The following is a 26,348-nucleotide window of genomic DNA, read 5'->3' on the forward strand; positions in this document are numbered from 1 at the left end:
TTTATACATGTTGTAAAAAGGTAAGCTTTTCTTTTACATTTTTTTAAGTACAGTTGAATAATGTACCATTGTATTGATATGCCACATTTTCTTTACCTGGTCGCCTATTAGTAGACATTTAGATTTCTCTAATATATTGGTTCGTGTGAAAAATGCTGTCATACACACAGAAAGACAGATATTAGAATTCTTATAATTCTATTTTTAGTATTTTAGAAACTTCCACATTGTTTTACAAAATTATTTAACGATATCACATTTCTGCCAGTAGTTAACAAAGGTTATCTTTCTTCATATGTTCATCAACATTTGCTGTCTTTTGTTTAGTTATATAATAGCCATCCAAAATATAATGGAGTTTTGATTTTTTATTTATCTGATTATTACTGATTTTAACCACCTCTCCATATAACTGCTGGGTATTTGCAAGTCTTCTTTTAAAAAAATTATTTATTAATATTTTATTTATTTATTTATTTTTATTGTGCTATGTTAGTCACCATGCAATATGTCATTAATTTTTTTAAAAAGAAATAAAAATCATTTTATTAAAGTACATAGGAAAATATGCATGTTAAATATGTAAACCACAAAACCTGAACACACCTATGTAACCAGAACCCACATAAAGGAACAGAACATTACCAAAACTAAAAGTCACCTTTTTTTTTCTTTATTCTAATTCTTATTTTTTATTTTTTTTTACTTCTTTTCAGTGTACTAGAATTCATTGTTTATACACCACACCCAGGGCCCCATGCAATATGTGTCCTCCATAATACCCACCACCAGGCTCACCCAACTTCTAATCCTCACCCCTTCAAAACCTTCAGATTGTTTTTCAGAGTTCACAGTCTCTCATTGTTCATCTCCCCCTCCAATTTCCCTCAACTCCCTTCTTCTCTCCATCTCCGCATATCCTACCTAATATTTCTTATGCTCCACAAATAAGTGAAACCATATGATAATTGACTCTCTCTCCTTGACTTATTTCACTCAGCATAATCTCTTCAAATCTCACCCATGTTGATACAAAACTTAGCTATTGATCCTTTCTGATGGGTGCATAAAACTCCATAGTGGATATGGACCACATCTTCCTTATCCGTTTGTCTATTGAAGGGCACCTTGGTTCTTTTCACAGTTTGGTGACCGTGGTCATTGCTGCTATGAACATTGGGGTACAGATGGCCCTTTTTTTCACTACATCTGTATCTTTGGGGTAAATACCCAGTAGTGCACTTGCAGGGTCATAGGGAAGCTCAATTTTAATTTCTTAAGGAATCTCCACACTGTTTTCCAAAGTGGCTGCACCAGCTTGCATTCCCACCAACAGTGGAAGAGGGTTCCCTTTTCTCCACATCCTCTCCAACACACGTTTTTTCCTGTCTTGCTAATTTTGGCCATTCTAACTGGTGTAAGGTGGTATCTCAACGTGGTTTTGACTGAAATCTCTCTGATGGGTAGTGATGATGAACATTTTTTCATGTGTCTGATAGCCATTTGCATGTCTTCATTAGAGAAGCATCTGTTCATATCTTCTGCCTAATTTTTGACATGATTATCGGTTTTGTGTTTGTTGAGTTCGAGAAGTTCTTTATAGATCCTGGATATCAGCCTTTTGTCTGTACTGTCATTTGCAAGTATCTTCTCCCATTCCATGGGTTGCCTCTTTGTTTTGTTGACTGTTACCTTTGAGGTGCAGAAGGTTTTGATCTTGATGAAGTCCCAAAAGTTCATTTTCGCTTTTGTTTCCTTCGCCTTTGGACACATATCTTAAAAGAAGATGCTGTGGCTGATATCAAAGAGGTTTCTCCCTATGTTCTCCTCTAGGATTCTGATGGATTCCTGTCTCGCGTTGAGGCCTTTTATCCATTTCGAGTTTAGCTTTGTGTACGGTGTAAGAGAATGGTCGAGTTTCATTCTTCTACATATGGCTGTCCAGTTTTCCCAGCACCATTTATTGAAGAGACTGTCTTTTTTCCACTGGATATTTTTTCCTGTTTTGTCGAAGATTATTTGACCATAGAGTTGAGGGTCCATATCTGGGCTCTCTACTCTGTTCCACTGGTCCATGTGTCTGTTTTTATGCCAGTACCATGCTGTCTTGGTGATCACAGCTTTGTAGTAAAGCTTGAAATCAGGTAACGTGATGCCACCAGTTTTATTTTGGTTTTTCAACATTTTCTTAGCAATTCAGGGTCTCTTCTGATTCCATACAAATTTTAGGATTATTTGCTCCAGCTCTTTGAAAAATACCGGTGGGATTTTGATCAGAATGGCATTAAAAGTAGTGATTGCTCTAGGCAGTATAGACATTTTGACAACGTTTATTCTTCCAACCCAAGAGCATGGAATGGTCTTCCATCTTTTTGTGTCTTCTTCAGTTTCTTTTAGGAGTGTTCTGTAGTTCCTCAAGTACAGATCCTTTACCTCTTTGGTTAGGTTTATTCCGAGGTATCTTATGGTTCTTGGTGCTATAGTAAATGGAATCGATTCTCTAATATGCCGTTCTGTGTTTTCATTGTTAGTGTATAAGAAAGCCACTGATTTCTGGACATTGACTTTGTATCCTGCCACATTACTGAATTGCTGTATGGGTTCTAGTAGTTTGGGGGTGGAGTCTTTCGGGTTTTCCATATAAAGAATCATGTCATCTGCGAAGAGAGAGAGTTTGACTTCTTCCTTGCCAATTTGGATACCTTTTATTTCTCTTTGTTGTCTGATTACTGTTGCTAGGACTTCTAATACAATGTTGAACAAGAGTGGTGAGATTGGGCATCCTTGTCGTGTTCCTGATCTCAACGGGAAGGCTGCAAGCTTTTTCCCATTGAGGATGATATTTGCTGTGGGTCTTTCATAGATAGATTTGATGAAATTCAGGAATGTTCCCTCTATCCTTGTACTTTGAAGCGTTTTAATGAGGAACGGATGCTGGATTTTGTCAAATGCTTTTTCTGCATCAATTGAGAGGATCATGTGGTTCTTCTCTCTTCTCTTATTGATTTGTTCTATCACGTTGATTGATTTGCAGATGTTGAACCATCCTTGTAACCCAGGGATGAATCCCACCTGGTCATGGTGGATAATCTTTTTAATGTGCTGTTGGATCCTGTTTGCTAGGATCTTGTTGAGAATCTTAGCATCTATATTCATCAGAGATATTGGTCTGAAATTCTTTTTGGTGGGTTCATTGCGTGTTTGGGGGACCAGGATAATGCTAGCTTCATAAAAAGTGTCTGGATGTTTTCCTTCTGCTTCCATTTTTTGAAACAGCTTCAGGAGAATAGGTGTTTTTTCTTTTTGAAAGTTTGTGGGGCACCTGTGTGGCTCAGTGGGTTAAAGCCTCTGCCTTTGGCTCAGGTCATGATCCCAGGATCCTGGGATCGAGCCCCACATCGGGCTCTCTGCTCAGCAGGGAGCCTGATTCCCTCTTCTCTCTGTCTGGCTCTCTGCCTACTTGTGATCTCTGTCTGTCAAAAAGTAAATAAAATCTTTAAAAAAAAAAAAAGAAAATTTGGTAGAATTCCCCTAGGGAATCCATCAGGTACTGGGCTCTTGATTTTTGGGATGTTTTTGATCACTGCTTCAATCTCGTTACTGGATATTGGTCTATTCCGGTTGTCCATTTCTTCCTGGTTCAATTTTGGGAGTTTATAGTTTTCCAGGAATGCCTCCATTTCATCTAGGTTGCTTAGCTTATTGGCATATAACTGTGGATAATAACTTCTGATGATTGTTTCTACTTCCTTGGTATTAGTTGTGATATCTCCCTTTTCATTCATAATTTTATTAATTTGGGCTTTCTCTCTTTCCTTTTGGATTAGTGTGGCCAATGGTTTATCAATCTTATTGATTCTTTCAAAAAACCAGCTTCTAAGGGCACCTGTGTGGCTCAGTGGGTTAAAGCCACTGTCTTCAGCTCAGATCATGACCCCAGCGTCCTGGGATTGAGCTCCGCATCAGGCTCTCTGCTCATCAGGGAGCCTGCTTCCTCCTTCTCTCTCTCTGCCTGCCCCTGTCTACTTGTGATCTCTGTCTGTCAAATAAATAAATAAAATCTTTAAAAAAAAAAACAAAAACGGCTTCTAGTTTCATTAATACGTTCTACTGTATCTCTGGTTTCTGCCTCATTGATCTCTGCTCTAATCTTGATTATTTCCCTTCTTACGTGTGGAGTTGGTTTCGTCTGTTGTTGATTCTCCAGTTCCTTAAGGTGTAGAGACAGCTGGTGTATTCTGGATTTTTCCATTTTTGTGAGGGAGGCTTGGATGGCTATGTATTTCCCCCTTAGGACCGCCTTTGCTGTATCCCATAGGTTTTGGACCGAAGTGTCTTCATTCTCATTGGTTTCCATGAATTGTTAAGTTCTTCTTTGGTCTCCTGGTTGATCCAAGCATTCTTAAGCAAGGTGGTCTTTAGCCTCCAGGTGTTTGAGTTCCTTCTGAACTTTTCCTTGTGCTTGAGCTCCAGTTTCAAAGCATTGTGATCTGAGAATATGCAGGGAATCATCTCAGTCTTTTGGTATCGGTTGAGCCCTGATTTGTGACCCAGTATGTGGTCTATTCTGGAGAAGGTTCCATGTGCACTTGAGAAGAATGTGTATTCTGTTGTTTTAGGGTGGAATGTTCTGTATATGTCTATGAGGTCCATCTGGTCCAATGTGTCATTCAATGCTCTTATTTCTTTATGGATTTTCTGCTTCGATGATCTGTCTATTTCTGAAAGAAGCGTGTTAAGATCTCCTACTATTAATGTATTCATATCAATAGGACTCTTTATCTTGATTAATAGTTTTCTTATGTAATTGGCTGCTCCCATATAGGGGGTGTAGATATTTACAATTGTTAGATCATCTTGGTGGATAGTCCCTTTAAGAATGATGTAGTGTCCTTCTGTATCTCTGACTACCGTCTTTAGTTGAAAATCTAATTTATCTGATATGAGAATCGCTACCCTGGCCTTCTTTTGAGGCCCATTGGTATGGAAGATTCTTCTCCATCTCTTCACTTTCAGTCTGGGTGTATCTTTAGGTTCAAAATGGGTCTCTTGTAGACAACATATGGATGGGTCCTGTCGTTTTATCCAATCTGCAACCCTGTGTCATTTTATGGCTGCATGTAGGCCATTCACATTGAGAGTGATTACTGATAGATACATTTTTATTGACATCGTGTTACCTTTGAAGTTTTTCTTTCTGTCGATTGTCTCTATATTTCTTTTTAATGATATTCTTAGGATTTTTCCTCTTTTATAGAACCCCCCCCCTTAATATTTCCTGCAGTGTCGGCTTGGTGGTTGCATAGTCTTTTAAACCTTGCCGGTCTTGGAATCTCTTTATCTCTCCATCCGTTTTGAATGTCAGTCTTGCTGGATAAAGTATTCTTGGTTGCATGTTCTTCTCATTTAGTGCCCTGAATATATCTTGCCAGCCCTTTCAGGCTTGCCAGGTCTCTGTGGACAGATCTGACGTTATTCTGATGGGCTTCCCTCTGTATGTAAGAAGCCTCTTTGTCCTAGAGGCTTTCAAGAGATTGTATCTACAATTATGATTTCTCAATTTTACTATCAGGTGCCTGGATGTTTTTTTGGAATCTATAATCTTGGGGGGAGACCGTTCTGCCTCTAGTACATGAACGCTGGTTCCATTCGTGAGATTGGGAAAATTTTCATGAAGAACTTGTTCCACTATATCTTCTAGACTTCTTTCTTTCTCCTCCCCTTCCAATAATTCTGACCTTGAAACGTTTCATGGCATCATTTATTTCCCTGATTCTGTTTTCGTGGTTTCTAAGCTGTTTGTTCCAGGCTTCCTCCTGACCCTTTCTCTCTATCTGTTTGTCCTCCACATCACTAATTCTATCTTCTGTCTCAGTTACCCTAGCTTTTAGAGAATTTAGATAAGATTGGAACTCATTGAGAGCATTGTGAACCTCATCCCTGGTGGCTTTCAGTTCTGCCTTAATCAATTCCGTTTGGTCATCCATGGCTTTCTCCAACCTAGCTATTGCCTGGATAATTGTTAGCCTGAATTCTCTTTCCAACATATTGTCTATGTTGATAGCCGTTAGCTCTGTTGCAGAAGGCCCGTCCTCTGTATTTTTCTTCTGTTGGGGATTCCTCCTCCTAGTCATTTTGGTGAGAGATGACTGAACAGATGTAGGTGGATGTATCGACCGTGGTGCTGTATAGGTGCACCCTGAAATGCTTCTGACCAATCGGGATTCCCCACGCAAATGAGAGAAAAAAGAAAATAAAAAGAAAAGAGAGAGAGAGAGAGAGAGGGGTGGGGGAAACGGAAGATAAAAGAGAAGGTTCAGCCCAAATAGACCCCAAGGTACGATTTATAATGTATACAAACAAAAACAGACAAATAAAAAGACTGATAAAAGTATATGACAAACATATAAAAACAAAAAAAGGAAGAACCTCGTCAAAAAGAACCCCAAGTATAATATTTATATACTATCAGGACAAACACAAATACACAGAAACACTGGCGGAAGAAAAAGATGGGAGAGTGGTTATAGATTCTCAGTGTGCAAGGAAGGTTATTTTGATTTTTCCTGGATGTATCTTGATATCTTTGTTAAAGGACTCAACTTTCCTAAGATTAAGGAGGATTAAAAATTGGTTACCTATAGGGGTAGCATTGATTGGGGAAAGGGGGTTACCTTGAAGTTTAACTCTATATGAGTATTAGAAAATAAAAACAAAAAAGGAATAAACTAGACTAAACTAAACTAAAATTTTTAAAAAATGTAAAAAATAGAAAAGCAAAAGAGAAACACAAGTGTATGTATCAAAAAGTTTAGGTTAGAAGGTTATTATGGAATTTGATGTACTGGACATCTCACTGTGATGGTCAATAGGTTAAAAAATTAACTATATAAAAAAAATGAACCAGAATAGTGGGAACGAATTAAAAAAAAAAGTTTTATCTATGAAGTAGTGGTGGTTGTTCTCTTGTAGTCTTTTTTTTTTTTTTTTCCTTTCCTGGTTTGTTTTCTGGGGGAGTGGCCTGCCACGTGGGTTTTCAGTCAAGGATGTTCCCTGAGTTAAGTCCTCCCGCCCCCCTCAAGGGGGTGAGTTCTGAGGAAACCGGTTTTTTCAGGCTTTTGTTCTCTGAAGGTTTTTATGTTTGTTCACTTCTTTTCTCTTGCCTGGACAGCTTTTGATGGTTTTTGGAGGTTTAGGTGAAAGCAAACTGCACCCCGACCTCCCTCCCAGAGAGAAGCCTCAGTCTGCTCCCCTGTGGGTGCTGCAGGGCCCATATATATTCCCCCTTGGCCGCTGGCAGAGCAGGTTCTGAGTCGAGGTCCCTGGGGATGCAGGATCTCCTGCTTGTATCTAAAACCATGGCAGCAGCGGCTGTCTGGGCAGCTCCAGACCGCCAGAGAGTTTCCAACCAGTGATAGCACACTGAGATTTTCCCGCTGGCCGGGGCTGGGAGTGCCTGGTCTTTCCGGGTCTAAGAGAGCTGGGCTTGCAAGCACCTCTCCCAGGGGAGTGTATGGGGTGCACGCATTTCAGGCTCTGATAGCTCGGCACGTGGGTCCGAGAGCACCAGGCTGGGCCTTCCCGCACCTCTCTCCAGGGAAGGTGTGGGGTGCATGCCTATCAGGCTCTGATAGCACAGGTCTGCATTCTGCCATCTGGCAAGGCTCCCAGCCCCTCACAGGAGCCAGATTCCACGCGTTCTTGGGCACGCTGGTGGCTCAGGGACCAAGACCTGGTATCTCCACCACACTCTCTGGCTCAGCACCAGGGGAGGCTGTCCTGGGTCTGGGGACTTAAGCCCCTGTCCCTAGCCACCCCAATTCCCACAATTTCCCCCCCACAATCCTTTGCTCTTTTTGAGTGCTTTCAACCAGATTCCCAGTTAATGCTGGTCCCCAGATGCAGGGCACTCTCGTACTGGGGTATTCCTTTCCAATTGGTTGCCTCTGGTGGCTCCCTCCCCCTTTTGTTTATCTTCCGATATCAGTCTGATGTTCCCACTCTGCTTTACCTGCCCACTGGCGTCTTCTGCCCCTGCAGAGATCCAGACGTGTATAATTCTGATCTCAGGCTGATTTCATGGGTAATCAGAGTTCTTTGGTAGGTAATGAGCCTACTTTAGGATAGAGGTTGAAACGGCGCCTCCTCCTACTTCCCCGCAATCTTGTCTCCGAGCTGCATTTACTGTTTTTATAAAAACTTCCAGAGTTCTTTCACATACTTAAAAAATAAATAAATAAAATGGTATCATAGTTCCAGACAAAATAAATAATACATTTTTCATATCCTGATTCAATATAATCTTTATTTTTTTAATGATTTTCCTTCATGTGGGAGGGCCTGGTGGTGGACATTAAGGAGGGCACATGTTGCATGGAGCACTGGGTGTGCTGCATAAACAATGAATCTTGGAACACTGAAAAAATAAAATAAAATAATTTTTTTCTTTTTCTTTTTTTTTTATTAAATTTTTTATTTATTTTCAGTGTAACAGTATTCATTGTTTTTTCACCACACCCAGTGCTCCATGCAATCTGTGCCCTCCCTAATACCCACCACCTGGTTCTCCCACCCTCCCACCCCGCCCCTTCAAAACCCTCAAGTTGTTTTTCAGAGTCCATAGTCTCTCATGGTTCACCTCCCCTTCCAATTTCCCTCAACTCCCTTCTCCTCTCCATCTACCCTTGTCCTCTATATTATTTGTTATGCTCCACCAATAAGTGAAACCATATGATACTTGACTTTCTCTGTTTGACTTATTTCACTCAGCATAATCTCTTCCAGTCCTGTCCATGTTGCTACAAAAGTTGGGTATTCGTCCTTTCTGATGGAGGCATAATACTCCATAGTGTATATGGACCACATCTTCCTTATCCATTCATCCGTTGAAGGGCATCTTGGTTCTTTCCACAGTTTGGCGACCGTGGCCATTGCTGCTATAAACATTGGGGTACAGATGGCCCTTCTTTTCACTCCATCTGTATCTTTGGGGTAAATACCCAGCAGTGCAATTGCAGGGTCATAGGGAAGCTCTATTTTTAATTTCCTGAGGAATCTCCACACTGTTCTCCAAAGTGGCTGCACCAGTTTGCATTCCCACCAACAGTGGAAGAGGGTTCCCCTTTCTCCACATCCTCTCCAACACACGTTGTTTCCTGTCTTGCTAATTTTGGCCATTCTAACTGGTGTAAGGTGGTATCTCAATGTGGTTTTGGTTTGAATCTCCCTGATGGCTAGTGATGATGAACATTTTTTCATGTGTCTGGTAGCCATTTGTATGTCTTCATTGGAGAAGTGTCTGTTCATATCTTCTACCCATTTTTTAATATGATTATCTGTTTTGTGTGTGTTGAGTTTGAGGAGTTCTTTATAGATCCTGGATATCAACCTTTTATCTGTACTGTCATTTGCAAATATCTTCTCCCATTCCGTGGGTTGCCTCTTTGTTTTGATGACTGTTTCTTTTGCTATGCAGAAGCTTTTTATCTTGATGAAGTCCCAGAAGTTCATCTTTGCCTTTGTTTCCTTTGCCTTTGGAGACATATCTTGAAAGAAGTTGCTGTGGCTCATATCAAAGAGGTTACTGCCTATGTTCTCCTCGAGGATTCTGATGGATTCCTGTCTCACGTTGAGGTCTTTTATCCATTTCGAGTCTATCTTTGTGTACGGTGTAAGAGAATGGTCAAGTTTCATTCTTCTACATATAGCTGTCCAGTTTTCCCAGCACCATTTATTGAAGAGACTGTCTTTTTTCCACTGGATATTTTTTCCTGTTTTGTCAAAGATTATTTGACCATAGAGTTGAGGGTCCATATCTGGGCTCTCTACTCTGTTCCACTGGTCCATGTGTCTGTTTTTATGCCAGTACCATGCTGTCTTGGTGATCACAGCTTTGTAGTAAAGCTTGAAATCAGGTAACGTGATGCCACCAGTTTTATTTTGGTTTTTCAACATTTCCTTAGCAATTCGGGGTCTCTTCTGATTCCATACAAATTTTAGTATTATTTGCTCCAGCTCTTTGAAAAATACTGGTGGAATTTTTATTGGAATGGCATTAAAAGTATAGATTGCTCTGGGCAGTATAGACATTTTAACGATGTTTATTCTTCCAACCCAAGAGCATGGAATGGTCTTCCATCTTTTTGTGTCTTCTTCAATTTCTTTTAGGAGTGTTCTGTAGTTCCTCGAGTACAGATCTTTAACCTCTTTGGTTAGGTTTATTCCGAGGTATCTTATGGTTTTGGGTGCTATAGTAAATGGAATCGATTCTCTAATTTTCCTTTCTGTATTTTCATTGTTAGTGTATAAGAATAATTTTTTTTCTTTATTGCTTTCAAATATCAATTTTCCTTTTCAATTTAATTCCTTTATTTATGTAATAAATTCAGTTTTTAATTTCCCACTTCAAAATTTTTGTTGACAGGATTAACATATGTAATGATTGTTAATTAAACATTTGAAAATTTTGAAATACATTGAAAAAATCTAAATTGCATATTCTGTTTATTAGAATTTTATTGTGGGTATTTTGGTCAGTTGGATAGTAAGATTTTTTTTCATATGAAGTGATCTCAAAACTGTAATTCTCTATTGAATCTCTCTAAGCTTAATTGGTGGGTTGGGATCATAGTCCCTGTGGTGTAACCAGTATAAATAAGTCATACCCTAAATCTAGGCACATTATCCCTATAGGGAGACCCTTTTCTACTCCATTTCCTTTCATATTTTCTCATTGCTTTATATTTAAAATGTAGAACTTGTATCATTCTGTCGGTTTTACTGTTCTGACTCCTAAATACAAAAACGTAGGTGAAGAAGCCAAACCTTTGCATATTACTAAGGAGGTATATGCTTCCTTTTCTCCTTCAATTGGCATTTTCACATTGCTTTTTCCAGGAATTTCCTTTTTTTTTTCCTATTTGAATTATCCAAAATTTATAACTGGAATCACACAAAAATTCAACCCAAAAGGGATCATCCAAGAAGAGGCTGGATCACTGATCAAAGAAGAGGCTGGATCATATACCTGGATGATCAGGTATTATGATATATACTCTATGAATTATAATTGTTTTAAAAAATCACAGGATTCTGTATGTAACATTTACATAAATTTTAACTATTAGAAATAACAATCACATCGAAATCTAGATGTGAACTTGCTGACGTATTGCAGCTAAAAATTATACTGGAATTTAAATATGTCCCTAAACCTGACTCATCTGCAATGCAAGTCAATACATATTCATGACCATGTCAGTTTGAAGCATCAAAACATAATTTTCTTTTCCAAAAATCCTCCAAATGAAATGACTAGATGGGATTATGTCAAGTAAACTGAGCCACTACAATCCCTTATTTTAAAGAGCAGACTTCAGTATACATGAACTAGTAGATTTTATACCAAATGATTAATTTAACATTGTATAAATATTCTCTATAAGTCAGATAATGAAGCATAGTACAATAACAACTCCTTTTGTGCCTAGTATGATTGTGCTGTAAAGAAGGATTTTATATTATTAAGATAATTATTATTGTAGCAAAATATCTAAAGCTTCATTGTTTCTATGTCTGATTTTGATCATCACAGTGTCTCCATGGGTGCGCTTAGTGCCCCCCACATAATGAATTTTTGCTGATTGTAGATCATGAGAAGCAATATAGTGATTTAATTGTGTAAGAGCTAAAATATGGACAAAGAAAACTACTTTTGATATCAGAAGATTGGTTATTCTTCTGAGTTCTGTCATTATGTTTACCTTTTTATACCACAGGATTAATCAACAAAGCTAACTGGCTACAGGCAAATTGAAGTCTTCAATACATCTGGAGACTTTAAGACTCTTGAATAAAGACCCATGGCCTCCTAGAATTCTTTCATTCATTCTTAGAACATGATTACCACTCAGCAGAACTTTGCAAAGAGTTCTAGATAAAGAGTGTCAAGCTTAAAGAACAAGCAGCTCTTGAATGGTGGGAAGAGAAGAGGGTCTTCAAATGTTGGGACATAGAAAGATTGTTGTTATTTCAAGCGTGGTTGTCAAATTTTATTCCAAACAAATGACATGGGCTTGACATCATACAAAATGTAAAACTGATATAAGTCAGAATGTTTATTTTTTAGAATTCCACTTAAATCAAAATTACACATATAGTCATTTTAAAGGTAAACAAAGTAAATGCAGCCATGAAATGAAGCAATAGCCCACTTACCTGAACAGACACAGACACAGTATAGGATTGACATAAAAATACACCTTCATATATTCAAAAGACATTACATAGAACTTCATGCATAATTTGAGTCTTTCATTCTCATTTTTCTTACTTATATAAAGTGTGTGTGTGTGTGTGTGTGTGTGTGTATTAGGAAAAGAAAGAGTGAGAGATCTTAGTGGCTGGAAAATGGAGCATTTCTGTTTAAAGTTAGTACTTTATAAATGACAGGAGGTAGCAATAAAAGAAAGGGTCAAGTGGCTGAGAACAGTTTACACAATATCCATAGCCATAATTTCTTAACATAAAATGGAGGAATGACCTGAAACAAATAATACATTATATGTTAATAAAAAATAATGAAAAATAAAAATAAAAAAACAAAATAAAACAAAACAAAAACAGTTAAACCTGAAGATTGTAGAGAGTACCAACTATGCTCTGCTGAAAACAAGCCTGAAACCTTTTAAGGCAGATTGTATAAAAATATTTCAATTTATTTTGCATATTTAAAAGGCTATTCTTATAACTATACTTCATAATGTTATTTAAAGTTTATAAAAGAAAAAATGGAGGAATTATTTTATATCACCTTGTTAATAATATAGTCACTATTTCCCTTCAAAATGATTACTTGAAATTTTAAAGAAATTAAAAACTAAAAGAAAACTAAAGAAATTAGTTACCCAAGAAATTAATTTACATAGAAATTTGTTTCCAACCGGAATCTGGTAAATGTTTTACTACCATACATTTTTTTCAACTAGAATGGACAAATATTTCTTATATTTATATTTTTACTTTAACTGCATCCCTAATTTCACACTCCTGTTTGTCATTCTAGCAGTAAGTACTCTGAATCCTTAACATTCTTGTTTGACCTGTTTCTCTTATCCCAATAATGGACCTTTCTCTTGGAACTGCTGTTATGTCATTTCATAAATATTGGTATATTGTGTTTCTATTTTAATTTGTCTCAATTTTTCCATTTTGATTTTTTCCTTTGACCAACTGGTTTTTTAGGAATGTGTTGTTTAAATGTTCCCCATATTTATAAATTTTAAAATTTTCTTCATTTTATTACAGTCAGAAATGGTACTTTGTGATTTCAGTTTTTATAAATTAAGACTTGTTTTATGGCCTACCATAGGATCTATAATGGAGAATGCTCTGTGTGTACTTAAGAAGAATATATATAGTGCTGCTCTTGATGGACTGGTCTGTATATGTCTGTTGTTAGGTTCAATTGGTCTAAAGTATAGTTCTAACATAGATCCTCTGTTTCCATACTGATTTTCTATCTGGATGACCCATTTATTCTTTAAAGTGAGGTGTTGACGTCCGCTAGTATTATTCTATTTTGTATTTTACTCTCTTCAGTTCTATTAGTATTTGCTTCATATATTTATCTTCTCTGATGTTGGGTCTATACATTGACAATATGATGGTCAATTCATCCTCTTGATGAATTACCTTTATCATTAAGGAACTTCTTTGTCTCTGGTGAGTTATTGAAATAAGTACATTTTTATCTGCTATTCATATCCATGTCTGATATGTTTTGGGTCATTATTTACATGGAATATTTTTTTGCATCCCTTCACAATCAACCTATATTTATACCCAAAGCTAAAATAAGTCTCTTGTATGAATTGTATATTTTGATGTTGTTTGCTTATCCATTCAGACACTGTATGTCTTTGATAGGAAAATCCAATCAGTTTCTGTTTAAAGTGATTATTTATAGATGAAGACTTTCTATGGCCATCTTGTTAATTGTTATGACTCGTAATTCCCTTCTTCCCTTCTTCCCTTTCTTTGTGATTTGATCACTTTTTTGTGATGGTATGTTTTGATTCCTTTCACTTCATATTCCTTTCACTTTATATTCTGCAGATTTACCCTTTCTGATTGTAATGAGACTTCATAAAACATCATATAGTTTAACACCCTATTTTAAGTGGATTACAATTTAAATTTGATCAAATATAAAAAGTCTATAATTTTACTTTTCTTCCTTACATTTGACATTATTGTTGCAATTTACACTTTTAATACTGTGTATCATATATGTAGGTTATCATATATGTAGGTATTTTAATGTTTGTCTTTTAACTTTGTACTAAAGGTTATAGTTTATTACAATATTAGAAAATTCAGAATTTTACTGCATATTTACCTTTACCAGTGAATTTTGTATGTTCATATACTTTATGTTGTTAGTTAGCATATTTTATATTGTCTCAAAGAACTCTCTTCAGCATTTCTTATAGTGAAATTCTAGTGACAATCAATTCTCTTCACTTTCTTTTTGGTAAGGGTGGAGTTTTTAAACTCTCATTTCTGAAGGGCAGTTTTCCAGGTGGATTACTTTTTTAATATATCATCCCATTATATCTTGGCCTACCAGGCCCCTGTTGAAAACTATGCTGATAGTTTTATAGGGGTTCCTTTGTATGTGATGAGTCTCTTTTATCTTGTTTATTTCAAAATTTTATTTTTGTGTTGTCACATTTATTTTTATTATATTGTGTCTCACTGAACATTCAACATGACTTAAATCTCCTTGGGAATCTCTGGACTTCTTACACCTGGATGTACATATCCTTACTCAAATTTTGGAGGTTTTCAGTCATTTTTCTCTAAAAAGAATGTTTTCATTTTCCCTATGAGACTCCTATTATTATATTGATATTGTGTACTTTAATGCAGAAACTTTGCACTTTTTCTTTTTTCAAAATTTTTACTCCTCTGGTTAATTTTAAATGACTTGTTTTCAGGTTAATAATTTATCCTTCTTGATCAAATCTCTTTTTGAAGCTTGCTATTCAATTTTCCAGTCAATCATTGTACTCTTTCGTTATAGATTTCTCTTTTTTTTTGTTTTTGTTTATGGTCTCTTTTTCTTTGTTAAATATCTCATTTTGTTCATTTGCTACTATTTTCCTAATTTCATTTAGTCATCTATCTGGGTTTTCTTTTAGTGTACTGAACTCATTAAAAGAATTATTCTGAATTCTTTGTCAATCAGTTCATAGATCTTTCTTTAGGATGGGTTATTGAAGCTGTGTTAGTTTCCATTAGTAGTGTCATGTTCCCCATCGTCTTCATGATCCTTGCATCTTTATGTTGGTGTCTGCACATTTGAGAAAGTGGCCATTTGTTACATGATTCACATGTTCATTTTGACAGAAAAAGATCTTTACCAGTCATCTCAAACTGGTGTTCCAGTAAGGCTAGCTTATAGTATACATGGGGAAGAGGGGCATTCTACTAAAGTCTCTGGTTTGGTGAAGACAGTGAACCTTGAGATTAGCTAAAATCTCTATCTAAATTACGGTTCAGCAGATCAGCTGGCTGGGCTCTGTGATCTGGCACTTCCACTACCAGGGTTTATGGCTAGGCCCTCTGGATGGGAGAGATCACTGGCTAGTCAGGTGGGTTTTCCAGCTAGACTCTATAGTACAGCATATCAGTTGGCTGGGCTTTGCACTCAGGGCTGGGCTGACTGGGCTTCCTGGACAGACAGGGATGTATGCTGTGATTCTTGCCCAGGCAATGCCACTGGCTACATTCTGCAAGTTCTTGGGATCTCAGGCTGAGCTCTGTGAAGAAGCAGTGTGACTGACTAAATTCTGTGATCATACTGAGCTACAGCCTGGACTTTAATCATCCCTGGTCAGGCAATATCCCAGGTTTTACTCCCTTAATAGGTGATGTCACTGGCTGGGCTATGTTTTCAGAAAGGCTACATTTGGACATAGCTACAGATGGCCTAAATGATCAGGTAGGTCCACTGGCTATGATTGGTGGTCCCAGGTAAAATGAGGTTTTAGGCTATGTCCCACATTTGGGTGGGACTACAGACTGGAATACATAGTGTTGCCCTCTCTCCTCTGTAGTCAAAGAGGGTCACAAGGCTTGGAGCCACAAATGGACAGGACCACTGTTTAAGGACCTTAGTCAGACAGAACTGCTGATTGTGCTCATTGGCCATATATGGGATTGTAGTTCAGCTTCATAGATGGTTGAAGCTGCTGGCTTGGTTTTTTTGTCAGGTAAGTTTGCCAGCAATGAGATGGTTTTATCACAAATGCATATGCACCAGTTGGTGAGTTTTACACCTTTTTTTTTTCTTTTTCTTTTTCTTTCTTTCTTTTTTTTTTTTTTTTTTTTTTTTTGGTGCAAGAGAGATCCTGGTGATCTAACCCTTCCAATTTCCTCGGCATTCTCCATGACATGGGAAAGAAATGGGGCTGCTGACACATGCTCCAGAATTCCAAGGAAGTTTAATGTCTGCCTTGAAATCTCTTTTCTTGACTATAGAAATCATAGGCCAAACAGCAGTGTTTACTGGGGAGGAATGGCACAAAGTTAAACAACTTCTACTCTTCTATCTAGTGTAGATGGTTTTGGTTTGCATGCTTTAGGGGGCTGTTTCAGTCTCACTCCTGGGTTTTGAGTTTTTTATAGATGTGTTGTTGTCTGTGGATAGTTGCTAATTCATATTTCTGTAAGGGAGACTAAACTCTGATGTCAACTATTCCATCATCTTGCTGATGTCACTTCTAAATGATTTTGTATATCCCTTTAAAAAATTATTTTTGAACTTCTACCTTGGTGTGGGCACTGTGTCAAAACTTGGGGAAATATCAGTGATAAAAATAGGTAAAATGTCACAATTCTTATATTTACAGCCTATTATGGAGAAGAAATAATAAAGTCATGATAAAAATATGAGAAACGGTTATGTGAATAAAAATAAAACAGGATAAGAAGCATATGACAATTTAACATTAACTTATAAAATAAGACTTCTCTAATAATCAAATAATGGAGAAGAGACCTAAGTGAATTGAAAAAAAAATAGGCCACAATTTATCTGGTGAAAGAGACTGCCAGAGAGAGAGAATAGTAATATTTTCCCTTTACTAAGTATGTTAAACCCAATGATACTTATTGATATATCTAATAAATTTATATTGCATTCTCTTGCATTTTATACTAATCTATATCATTTTATTGCTTTATTTTGAAGACTTTTTTTTACTATGGGGTTTATATCCATATAACCAATTTTATATATTTGTTCAGTTTTCTTTTAACAACACATTCATAGGGTATAAATTATACTTTTTAAAGAGTAACATGCCCTTTGTTTTATTTCTCTTTATATGGTGTGTACTGGTTCCCTAATATAAACAAGATAAAATACCTTTCAAATATCTTTTCTCTTTTTTTGTCATCCAATCCTAGCTAATATTTCCTAGTGTTTGTTACTCTCTATCTTTAAATATGCTTCATCTTTCACTACTTGATTTATTAACCCTAAATGTTTTATTACTGCCAAATATTAACCATGAAGCAACCATTCAGTTCAATCTTCATTATTTTTTTCAAATTCTTTCCTGACTCAAGCTAATTCTCATTTTACACTTCTCTGTTTTCTGATGATGACCTCTTCTTGACAAGTCATCAAATCTCTGACTCTAGTATTTCAGCCTCGTGATGTTTTCCCACTGTCAAAACTACTTTATTAAGAATTTTTTTTCTGGTTGTAAATAAAGTTTCAGTATTGTATTAGAATTTAAATCCGGCTTGTGACAACAAATTTCAGATCTAAAAAGTTTGCTTATTATTTTTTGTTGTTGTTTCCTTTTCTCTATAGTATTTTTGGTAAGAAAATGCATTTTCACATGTTATTATTTAAAGATTTAATTTGTTTTTACCATTATTACCAGTTAGATTCCATGAAGTTGCTGTCATGGGGGAAACCTTTCCACATTTCTCAAGCTCTACTGCTTTGTCATATTCACTCCCACAATTTTCTCCATGTCTTATGTCTTTCTATTTTCTTGTTCTTGAATGTAAGTGTAGTTTACACACTAAATTACACTGGTTTCATGTGTACAATATAGTGATTCCACAGATTTATACATTATGCTATGCTGACCACAAATATAACTACTATCTGTCATTTTACAATGTTATTACAATATCATTGACTGTATTCCTTATGCCGTCCCTTTTATTCTCATGTCTTACTCATTTCACAACTGGAAGACTGTTTATCTCCCATTCATCTTCACTCACTTTGCCAATTCCTTATGTCCTTGCCTTCTGGTAACTATGTTTCTTTCTTCTCTGTATTAAGGTCTGATTCTGGGTTTTTTGTTTGTTGTTTAATAATTTATTGTTTATTAATTTATTTTAGAGTACACCCACATATGAGTGAAATTGTATGGTATTAGTCTTTCTCAGTTTGAGTTATTTCACTTACCATAATGCCCTCCAGGTTTATTCATGCTGATGCAAATGACATGATTTCTTCTTTTTATGGCTGCATAGTATTCCCGTGTGTGTGTGTGTGTGTGTGTGTGTGTGTGCCATATCATGCATACCCATGTCTCTATTGATGGACACTTAGTTTGCTTCTGTATCTTGACTATTTGAAATAATGTTGCATTAAGCACACTGTTTTCCATACTGGCTACACCCATTTGCATTACCATCAGTGGTATACAAGGATCCCTTTTACTCCACATTTTTACCCACACTTGTTGTTTGTTCCCTGCTTAACACTATCCATTTTGACTGGTTTGAGGTGATAACTAACTGTGGTTTTGATTTTCATTTCGGGATGATTAATAATGTGGAGCATCTTTGTATATGTCTGTTGGTCATCTGTATGTCTTCTTCAGAAAAATATCTATTCAGGTTCTCTGCCCATTTTTTAATCAGATTGTTTCATGGTGTTGAGTTGTATAAGTTCTTTACGTATTTTGGATATTAATTCCCTATGAGATATACCATTTGCAAATATCTTCTATTCAATAGGTTGCTTTTTTGTTTTGTTTTGTTGGTTTCCTTTGCTGTGCAAAAGCTTTTCATTATGGGAGTTGGGTGAACCTGGTGGTGGGTATTTTGGAGGGCACATATTCCATGGAGCCCTGGGTGTGGCGCATAAACAATGAATCTTGGAACACTGAAAAAAAAATAAAATTAAATTTTAAAAAAGTTTTTCATTTTGACGTAATCTCACTAGTTCATTTTTGCTTTTGCTTACCTTGCCTCAGGAGAATTATCTAGAAAAATGTTATGACCAATTTCAAGGAAATTACTGCCTATTGCTTCCTCTAGATTTTTATGATTTTAGGTCTCACATTTAATCTATTCAGATCTCACATATTTAATCCATTTTGTGGTTATTTTCTGTATGTGGTATTAGAAAAGTGGTCCAGTTTCATTATTTTGCATATAGCTTTCCAGTTTTCCCAGACCACTTATTGAAGAGTCTTTTTCTGATTGTATATTCTTGTCTCCTTTGGTCATAGAATAACTAACTATATAATTTCAGGTTTACTTCTGGGCTCTTTATTCTGTGCCATTGATGTATGTGTCCATTCTTTATGCAGCACCATACTGTATTGATTACTATACCTTTGTAGTATATCCTGATTTATGAACTTATGATACCTCCAGCTTTGTTTTTCTTCCTCAAGATTGTTTTGACTATTCGTGGTCTTTTTGTTTCCATACAAAGTTTAGTTTTATTTGCTCTAGTTTCTGAAAAATGTTGGTATTTTGATAGGGATTGCTTTGAATTTATACTGTGCTTCAGGCACTATGGACATTTTAACAATATTAATTCTTCCAGTCTATGAGCATGGAATTTCTTTCCATTTATTTGTGTCATATTTGATTTCTTTTACCAGTGCTTTATAGTTTTCAGAGTAGGTCTTTCACTCTCTTGGTTATTTGTTTTAGGTATTCTATTATTTTTGGTGCAGTTATAAATTGAGCTCTTTTCTTAATTTCTCTTTCTGCTACTTTGATATTGGGGTATAGAACCACTATCATTTTCTGGGTATTAATTTTGTTTCCTGCAAATTCACTGAATTCATTTGTCATTTCCAGTAGGTTTTTTTTTTTAGATTTTTCTATATATAATATCATATCATCTGCAAATAGTGACAGTTTAACTTTTTCCTTACGAATGTGGATACCTTTAATTTTTTTCTTGTTTGGTTGCTGTGCCTAAGACTGCCAGTATTATGTTGAATAAAAGTCATGTCTCACTTCTTATCACTTTATTATCCCTGGCCATGACTGGTAGGGTGGTCTCCTCAGTTTTGACAATCCTACCTCTTAGCTCCACCATCTCCTTCCCAGGTTCTCTCCAAGCCTTTCTTTTGATGTATCTTCTGATTGTTCTTTGCATTTTGTCTATCAGACTTCTGCACAGGTATTCACATTAAGGAAAAAAAAACTCTTCTTATAAGGAAAAATATTTTCTGATATTTTTGGAGTGCTGCCTCTATCAGTGACCTTGAATGTTACTCTTCTTCTTTTCAGGACCTTCTGTTCCCATTTTTGGTTTTCAGCACAAATTTTTATGAATCACAGTACCTTTTTTTCTCTATTACATGTCATTTGCATTTGGTTGGTTTTCTTTGTCTCCTGATTATAATGAAGATGTCATTTGTACTTTCTTTTGTTACTACTTGTCCTGAATGTTTGGTATAAATTTAAAAATTAAAATAGAAATAGTAAGATTATAAAATGAATTAAAGTTGTGTACTAGCACCCATAACTTCCTTACTTATATTAGAAAAGTTTTACTGTTTGCCTCTGTGAAGAAGAAGCTGATTGAGATTAGGGGGCACCTTGGTGTCTCAATAAGTTATGCATCTGCCTTCAACTCAGGTCATGATCTCAGGGTCCTAGGATTGAGCCCCGTATCACACTCTTTTTTCAGCAGGAAACCTGCTTCTCCCTCTCCCTTTGCCTGATGTTCCCACTGCTTGTGTGCTCTCTGTCTTTCTGCAAATCAATAAATAAAATAAGAATTTAAAAAGAAATACTTTCCTTTATTATGTTCTGTCAGCCAGCGTATAGTAATACTTTTTAAAAAAGGGTACAAAAGATTTTCATTAGGGTACTTCTGCAGAGTTCCAAATAGTAGAAAATGATGGTGACTGGGAGAGAGAAGTAGTGCATATGACAAGGAAACATTGAAAAAACACACACTTATACATCCACACATATGTTTATATGTATATAATTAAAAGAAAAAATTTCTGAGTATATGATTAGTTAGTATGTATATCCCTCACATTATTAGCAAAACTAATAACTAATATGACAAGCCATGAACAAAATGCCTGTAAAATCAAAGATTTTTTTCCCTTTTTCCTCTAAATTATTCTATCTCAAATAAAAACTTTTTTTTTGACAGCTACTCAAACACAGGGGGATTTTTTACTATTTGTGCCTTGCCTTAAGAAGGAAAATTATGTTACACAGTTCTAAACTCAGATAAATTTCTATATTGCTGTAATAAGACAGTATCCTATGAACTTTATATGTAATACATAAATGTCTCTTTATTATATGTTTTATATATTATATCATATTATATTATATTATATTATATTATATTTGTACTCAAAATATATAACATATAATACATATATAATGTTTAAATTACATGTGTTATATTTATATATTCATAAATATATAAATATAATTTATATGTAAGTATGACATATATTGTACATATATTCATAAAAATATACATATTGTATACTTATATATACTTATAAGTATATATATACTTATTATATATACTTTATGTGTAAAGTATATATAATAAGTTTATGACATATACTTTATACATGTTATATATTTATGAATATATAAATAGAACATACATATAATTTCAGTAGTATTACAAATCACAAGGAATCAAGCATAATTTGAGTAAGAGGACCTGTATAGGTTTAACATTTTATCATTTCATCTTGATTAACAAAAATATACACAAATAAACATTTCTTCTTTTTTGTTGAGAGCACCAGATCTAGAGTAGGTTTCATTTTGAGTTCCTTTTTCTCCTCTTTTGCATGAAAGACTATAGCTTTGCTCTTAATGATGCCATGCATCAAATGTTAAGCCCCTAATTTCTATTGATCAGTTTTGGCTAAATATGTGTAAGTCTTCATTTTAACTAAATTTTCTCATTGATTTTCACTTGGATTATGATGTAATTTTATGCATGCACACAATTATGGATATGGAATAATATTTGGCAATATAAGTTTATTAGTCTGAATATTGATCAAGATATTTGATTACATCTTAAAATAAAATATTTGCATAAAAAGAAAACAGGACGTGAATTGTTTTCCTGCATAAATAATTTTAATAGTCAAACATATCACTTAAAAATTAACAAAATATACAAATACATAGAAAAATAATAAATGCAAATAACAAACAACTTCCACTTAAAAATAAATATTAAAGCAATTATTTTCACAAATTACATTAGAAGCTAAAAATAATAAAATATAATTTGTTCATGGTAAGTTGAAATGAATAGCTTTCAATCATATCAGGAAGAAACACTGATTATACTACATACATAAGATTGGCAAGCTTAATGTCATACATTTTGTCAACTAGTTCTATTGGGGAAAAGTTTAAAGTAAATAAATAAACTTTAAAGTAAATAAAGTATAAGTAATTGTATTTTTTTACAATGTTATCATTTATGGCAAATACTAACCAACTCAATTACATTTAACAAAACAATTGCTAAAACAAGTTGTTTCTTCTACTGTACTCAGCAGTTAACAATGATATTTGGATAAAGATAGTATAAATCAATGTTATTTTTAAAATTTATATATCATATTTTTCAAATATTACATGCTAAAACATAATGTGTTCAAAATAAATTATAAACAAAAATAATAAATACTAGGTGACTATAAACAGCATTGAAATATTTCAAAAATTAATACTCAACATTTGTTTTTTGTTTGTCTGAGTAACTCACTTATTTATTATTTATTTATTTGTTTATTTTAATTTTTATTTGACAGAGAGAGTGAGTGAGTGAGAATGAGAGAGAACACAAGTAGGGAGAGAAGAAGCAGACTATCCACTGAGCAGGGAGCCTGATGTAGGGTTAATTTGTTTTGGTAACTCTATCTCTCCTTCTATCTGAATGATATCCTTGATGGATAGAATACTCTTGGATGCAGATTTCTTCCATTCTGCACTTTGAATATATGATGCCACTCTCTTGTGGCTTGCTAAACTTCTGTTGAGAAATCTCCAGCTTCCCTTGTAAGTTAGGACTTCTTTTTTCTTGTTGCTTTTAAGATTTTTTTCTTTAGCACAATATTTTGCAAATTCAATTGCAATATGTAGTGGTGTTGGCCTGGTTTTGTTGATTTTGATGGCAATTCTCTATGCCTCTTGGATCTGGATGTCTGTTTCCTTCCCCAGATTAAAGAAGTTTTCATCTCATTTCTTTATTTAAATTTTCTGCCCCTTTTCTCTCTTCTTCTTCTTCTAGGACTCCTATAATATGAGTATTACTATGTTTTATGGAGTCACTGAATTCCTGAAGTCTATTCTCATGTTGCAGAATTCCTCTGTCACTCTTTTGTTCAGCTTCATTATTTTCCATTTTGTTTTCTGTATCATTAATTCATTCATCTGCTTTTTCCAGCTTGCTGTTCATTGCATGAAGCCTGTTTCCAAGAGAAAGTATTGTGATGGTGTTTTGATTAGTGCTGTTCCCATTTGAAAGAGGGATATGTGCTCAAGGAAACAGAAGGAGGAGGGATTTTCCATCAAATAACACACATTGAGAAAAGTACTATCAGTCTTTACAATATGAATGTTATAAAAGGAAGATAATCATATTAGATAAACACCACAGTTTACCGTTGTTCACCTTATCATTGTCTTTCCTAGAATATTAATCCTTTTATAAATTGAAGTCTACAGGACAATGGAGGAAAGCAACAACAGTTCTGAAAAGGGATTTCTTCTTCTGGGATTTTCAGATGAGCCCCAACTAGAAAGGATCCTTTTTGTCATAATTTTGCTTTTCTACGTCTTGAACATTCTGGGGAACACTGCCATCATTTTGGTATCTTGTTTAGCCCCCAAACTCCACACCCCAATGTACTTTTTCCTCAGCAATCTCTCTTGTGTGGACATTTGCTTTACCACCAGTGTTGCCCCACAGTTGCTGGTTACCATGAATAAGAAAGAAAAAAACATGAGCTATGGTGGATGTGTGGCCCAGCTCTATGTGGCCATGGGGTTGGGCTCCTCTGAGTGTATTCTCCTGGCAGTCATGGCTTATGACCGATATGCTGCTGTCTGCCGGCCTCTGCAATACACAACTATAATGCATCCTCAGCTCTGTGCATCCCTGGCCAGTGTAGCATGGCTCAGTGGACTCATCACCTCCTTAATTCAATGCTCCCTTACTGTGCAACTGCCCCTTTGTGGTCATCGCAAACTGGACCACATTTTCTGTGAGGTTCCTGTGCTCATTAAGCTGGCCTGTGTGGACACAACTTTCAATGAAATAGAACTCTTTGTGGCTAGTGTAATTTTTCTAATTGTACCTGTGTCACTCATCTTAGTCTCCTATGGCTTTATAACAAAAGCCGTGCTGAGGATAAAATCAGCAAAAGGGCGCTGGAAGGCCTTTGGGACTTGTTCTTCCCACCTGATTGTGGTCATTATTTTCTATGGAACCATCATCTTTATGTACCTTCAACCAGCCAAAAGTAGCTCAAAAAACCAGGGAAAATTTGTCTCTCTTTTCTACACCATAGTCACCCCACTCTTAAACCCCATTATCTATACCTTGAGAAACAAAGATGTGAAAGGGGCCTTGAGAACACTGGTAATGAGAAATGTCCTTGTTTCAGAAAATATATGACTGTAGGTATAACATTAGTGGGCTATTCTTAGCTCACAGATTATTTGTTCTAAGTACTGGGTTGTTTTTAAACAATGCCATAAGGAATAGTAACAGACACAGAATTCTGTAAGAAGCCAACATACTCAAGTCACCGTGGTTTTTCATTCTTTCCAAACATCCTTTGAATTAATCCAATATCTTACGTTCTATCTACTTTGCTCTTCTTCAACCATGTTATCAAATCAATTTTCATGCACAAATTGTTTCACTCTGGAGTCCATGTGTATCTTGTAAACCTCTGCTTATTCCTAAAAGCTCAACTGAAATGTTACCGGCACTCCCTAGCTTTCTTGAATTATCATTCACTTCACCTTTAAAAAAATTATCATAATATATGTTCCGATGAAACATGAAATATACTTTATTTCTATATTTTCAAACACTGTGTGTACATACAGACACATCTAATATGTATGTTATACATAATGTGTATATATGTATATTTCCAAGTTTATAACATATTATATGCATATATATGGCATGATCTGTAACATACATATTATGTATATGTGTGCATATATATATATAATATTTATATATATACATATATATAAAGTAAACTCGGAAATTATATATAATATGTAACTGTTTCCCCATTAGTTTAAACTAGAGAATGGACAGATTTCACCATGTTGGCTTATTTGTATTGTGAAAAATATAAACCTAATTCAGAATTGTGATACACTGATTACATTTGAAATGTAAATTATGACTTTATTATTAAAATAGTAAAATTAGTAAGCTTTTATTAAGTTGATCAGTTCTCATATTATTTATTCCCCTTCTCTTAAAGGATTTAGAAATTGAATGAACGTGAAAGAAAAGTGTGTCATTCTTTCTGTCCTTCTGTCCAAAGATAGTGAAATTTGTTAACTTGCCAAATCAAGTACTTTAACAGAATTGTGCAGCTATAGGAAAATTGATTTAATCTACAATCTTTTACTTTCTTTTTTTATTATGACACAGCAAGGCAAAAAGAAGCATGAAAATATCAATGAAAATGAAAAGCATTATCCATACAGAATCTGTGTGTGCTTTCATATGATTTAAACTTACAATGACAAAAAAGAAAACAGGATCATTTAAAATTCTTCTTTGTATCAAAATGACGTTGTCAGTCTACAAGAGCTGAAGAGAAAATTTAGACCTGTCTCTACATCCAAAGACAAGTTTAAAGACAAAAGTGCTGTACACACAAGAAAAAAAATCAGAAAAACTTTCTGAATAAATTCGTTAAGACCTCTATAGAGATACCTTGTGAAATTTATACCCTTTAAACACCTTGATAGCAACAGAAATAATGAATATTAAATTTATGAGAAAAAGCATA

The 26,348-nt window shown here is 35.2% G+C and overlaps 1 protein-coding gene across 1 annotated transcript; it reads left to right on the forward strand.

Annotated features, from left to right (window-relative positions):
* Positions 1-24,028: 24,028 nt before the first annotated feature.
* Positions 24,029-24,976, forward strand: LOC308342703 (olfactory receptor 2G6; the record flags this gene model as incomplete). Its single annotated transcript, XM_080803267.1, has 1 exon — positions 24,029-24,976. The coding sequence occupies one exon, from the start codon at positions 24,029-24,031 to the stop codon at positions 24,974-24,976; it is 948 nt and encodes a 315-aa protein (XP_080659393.1).
* Positions 24,977-26,348: the final 1,372 nt, after the last annotated feature.

The sequence above is a fragment of the Martes martes genome (genome assembly GCF_963455335.1).
Source record: "Martes martes genome assembly, chromosome: 5".
NCBI lineage: Eukaryota > Metazoa > Chordata > Mammalia > Carnivora > Mustelidae > Martes > Martes martes.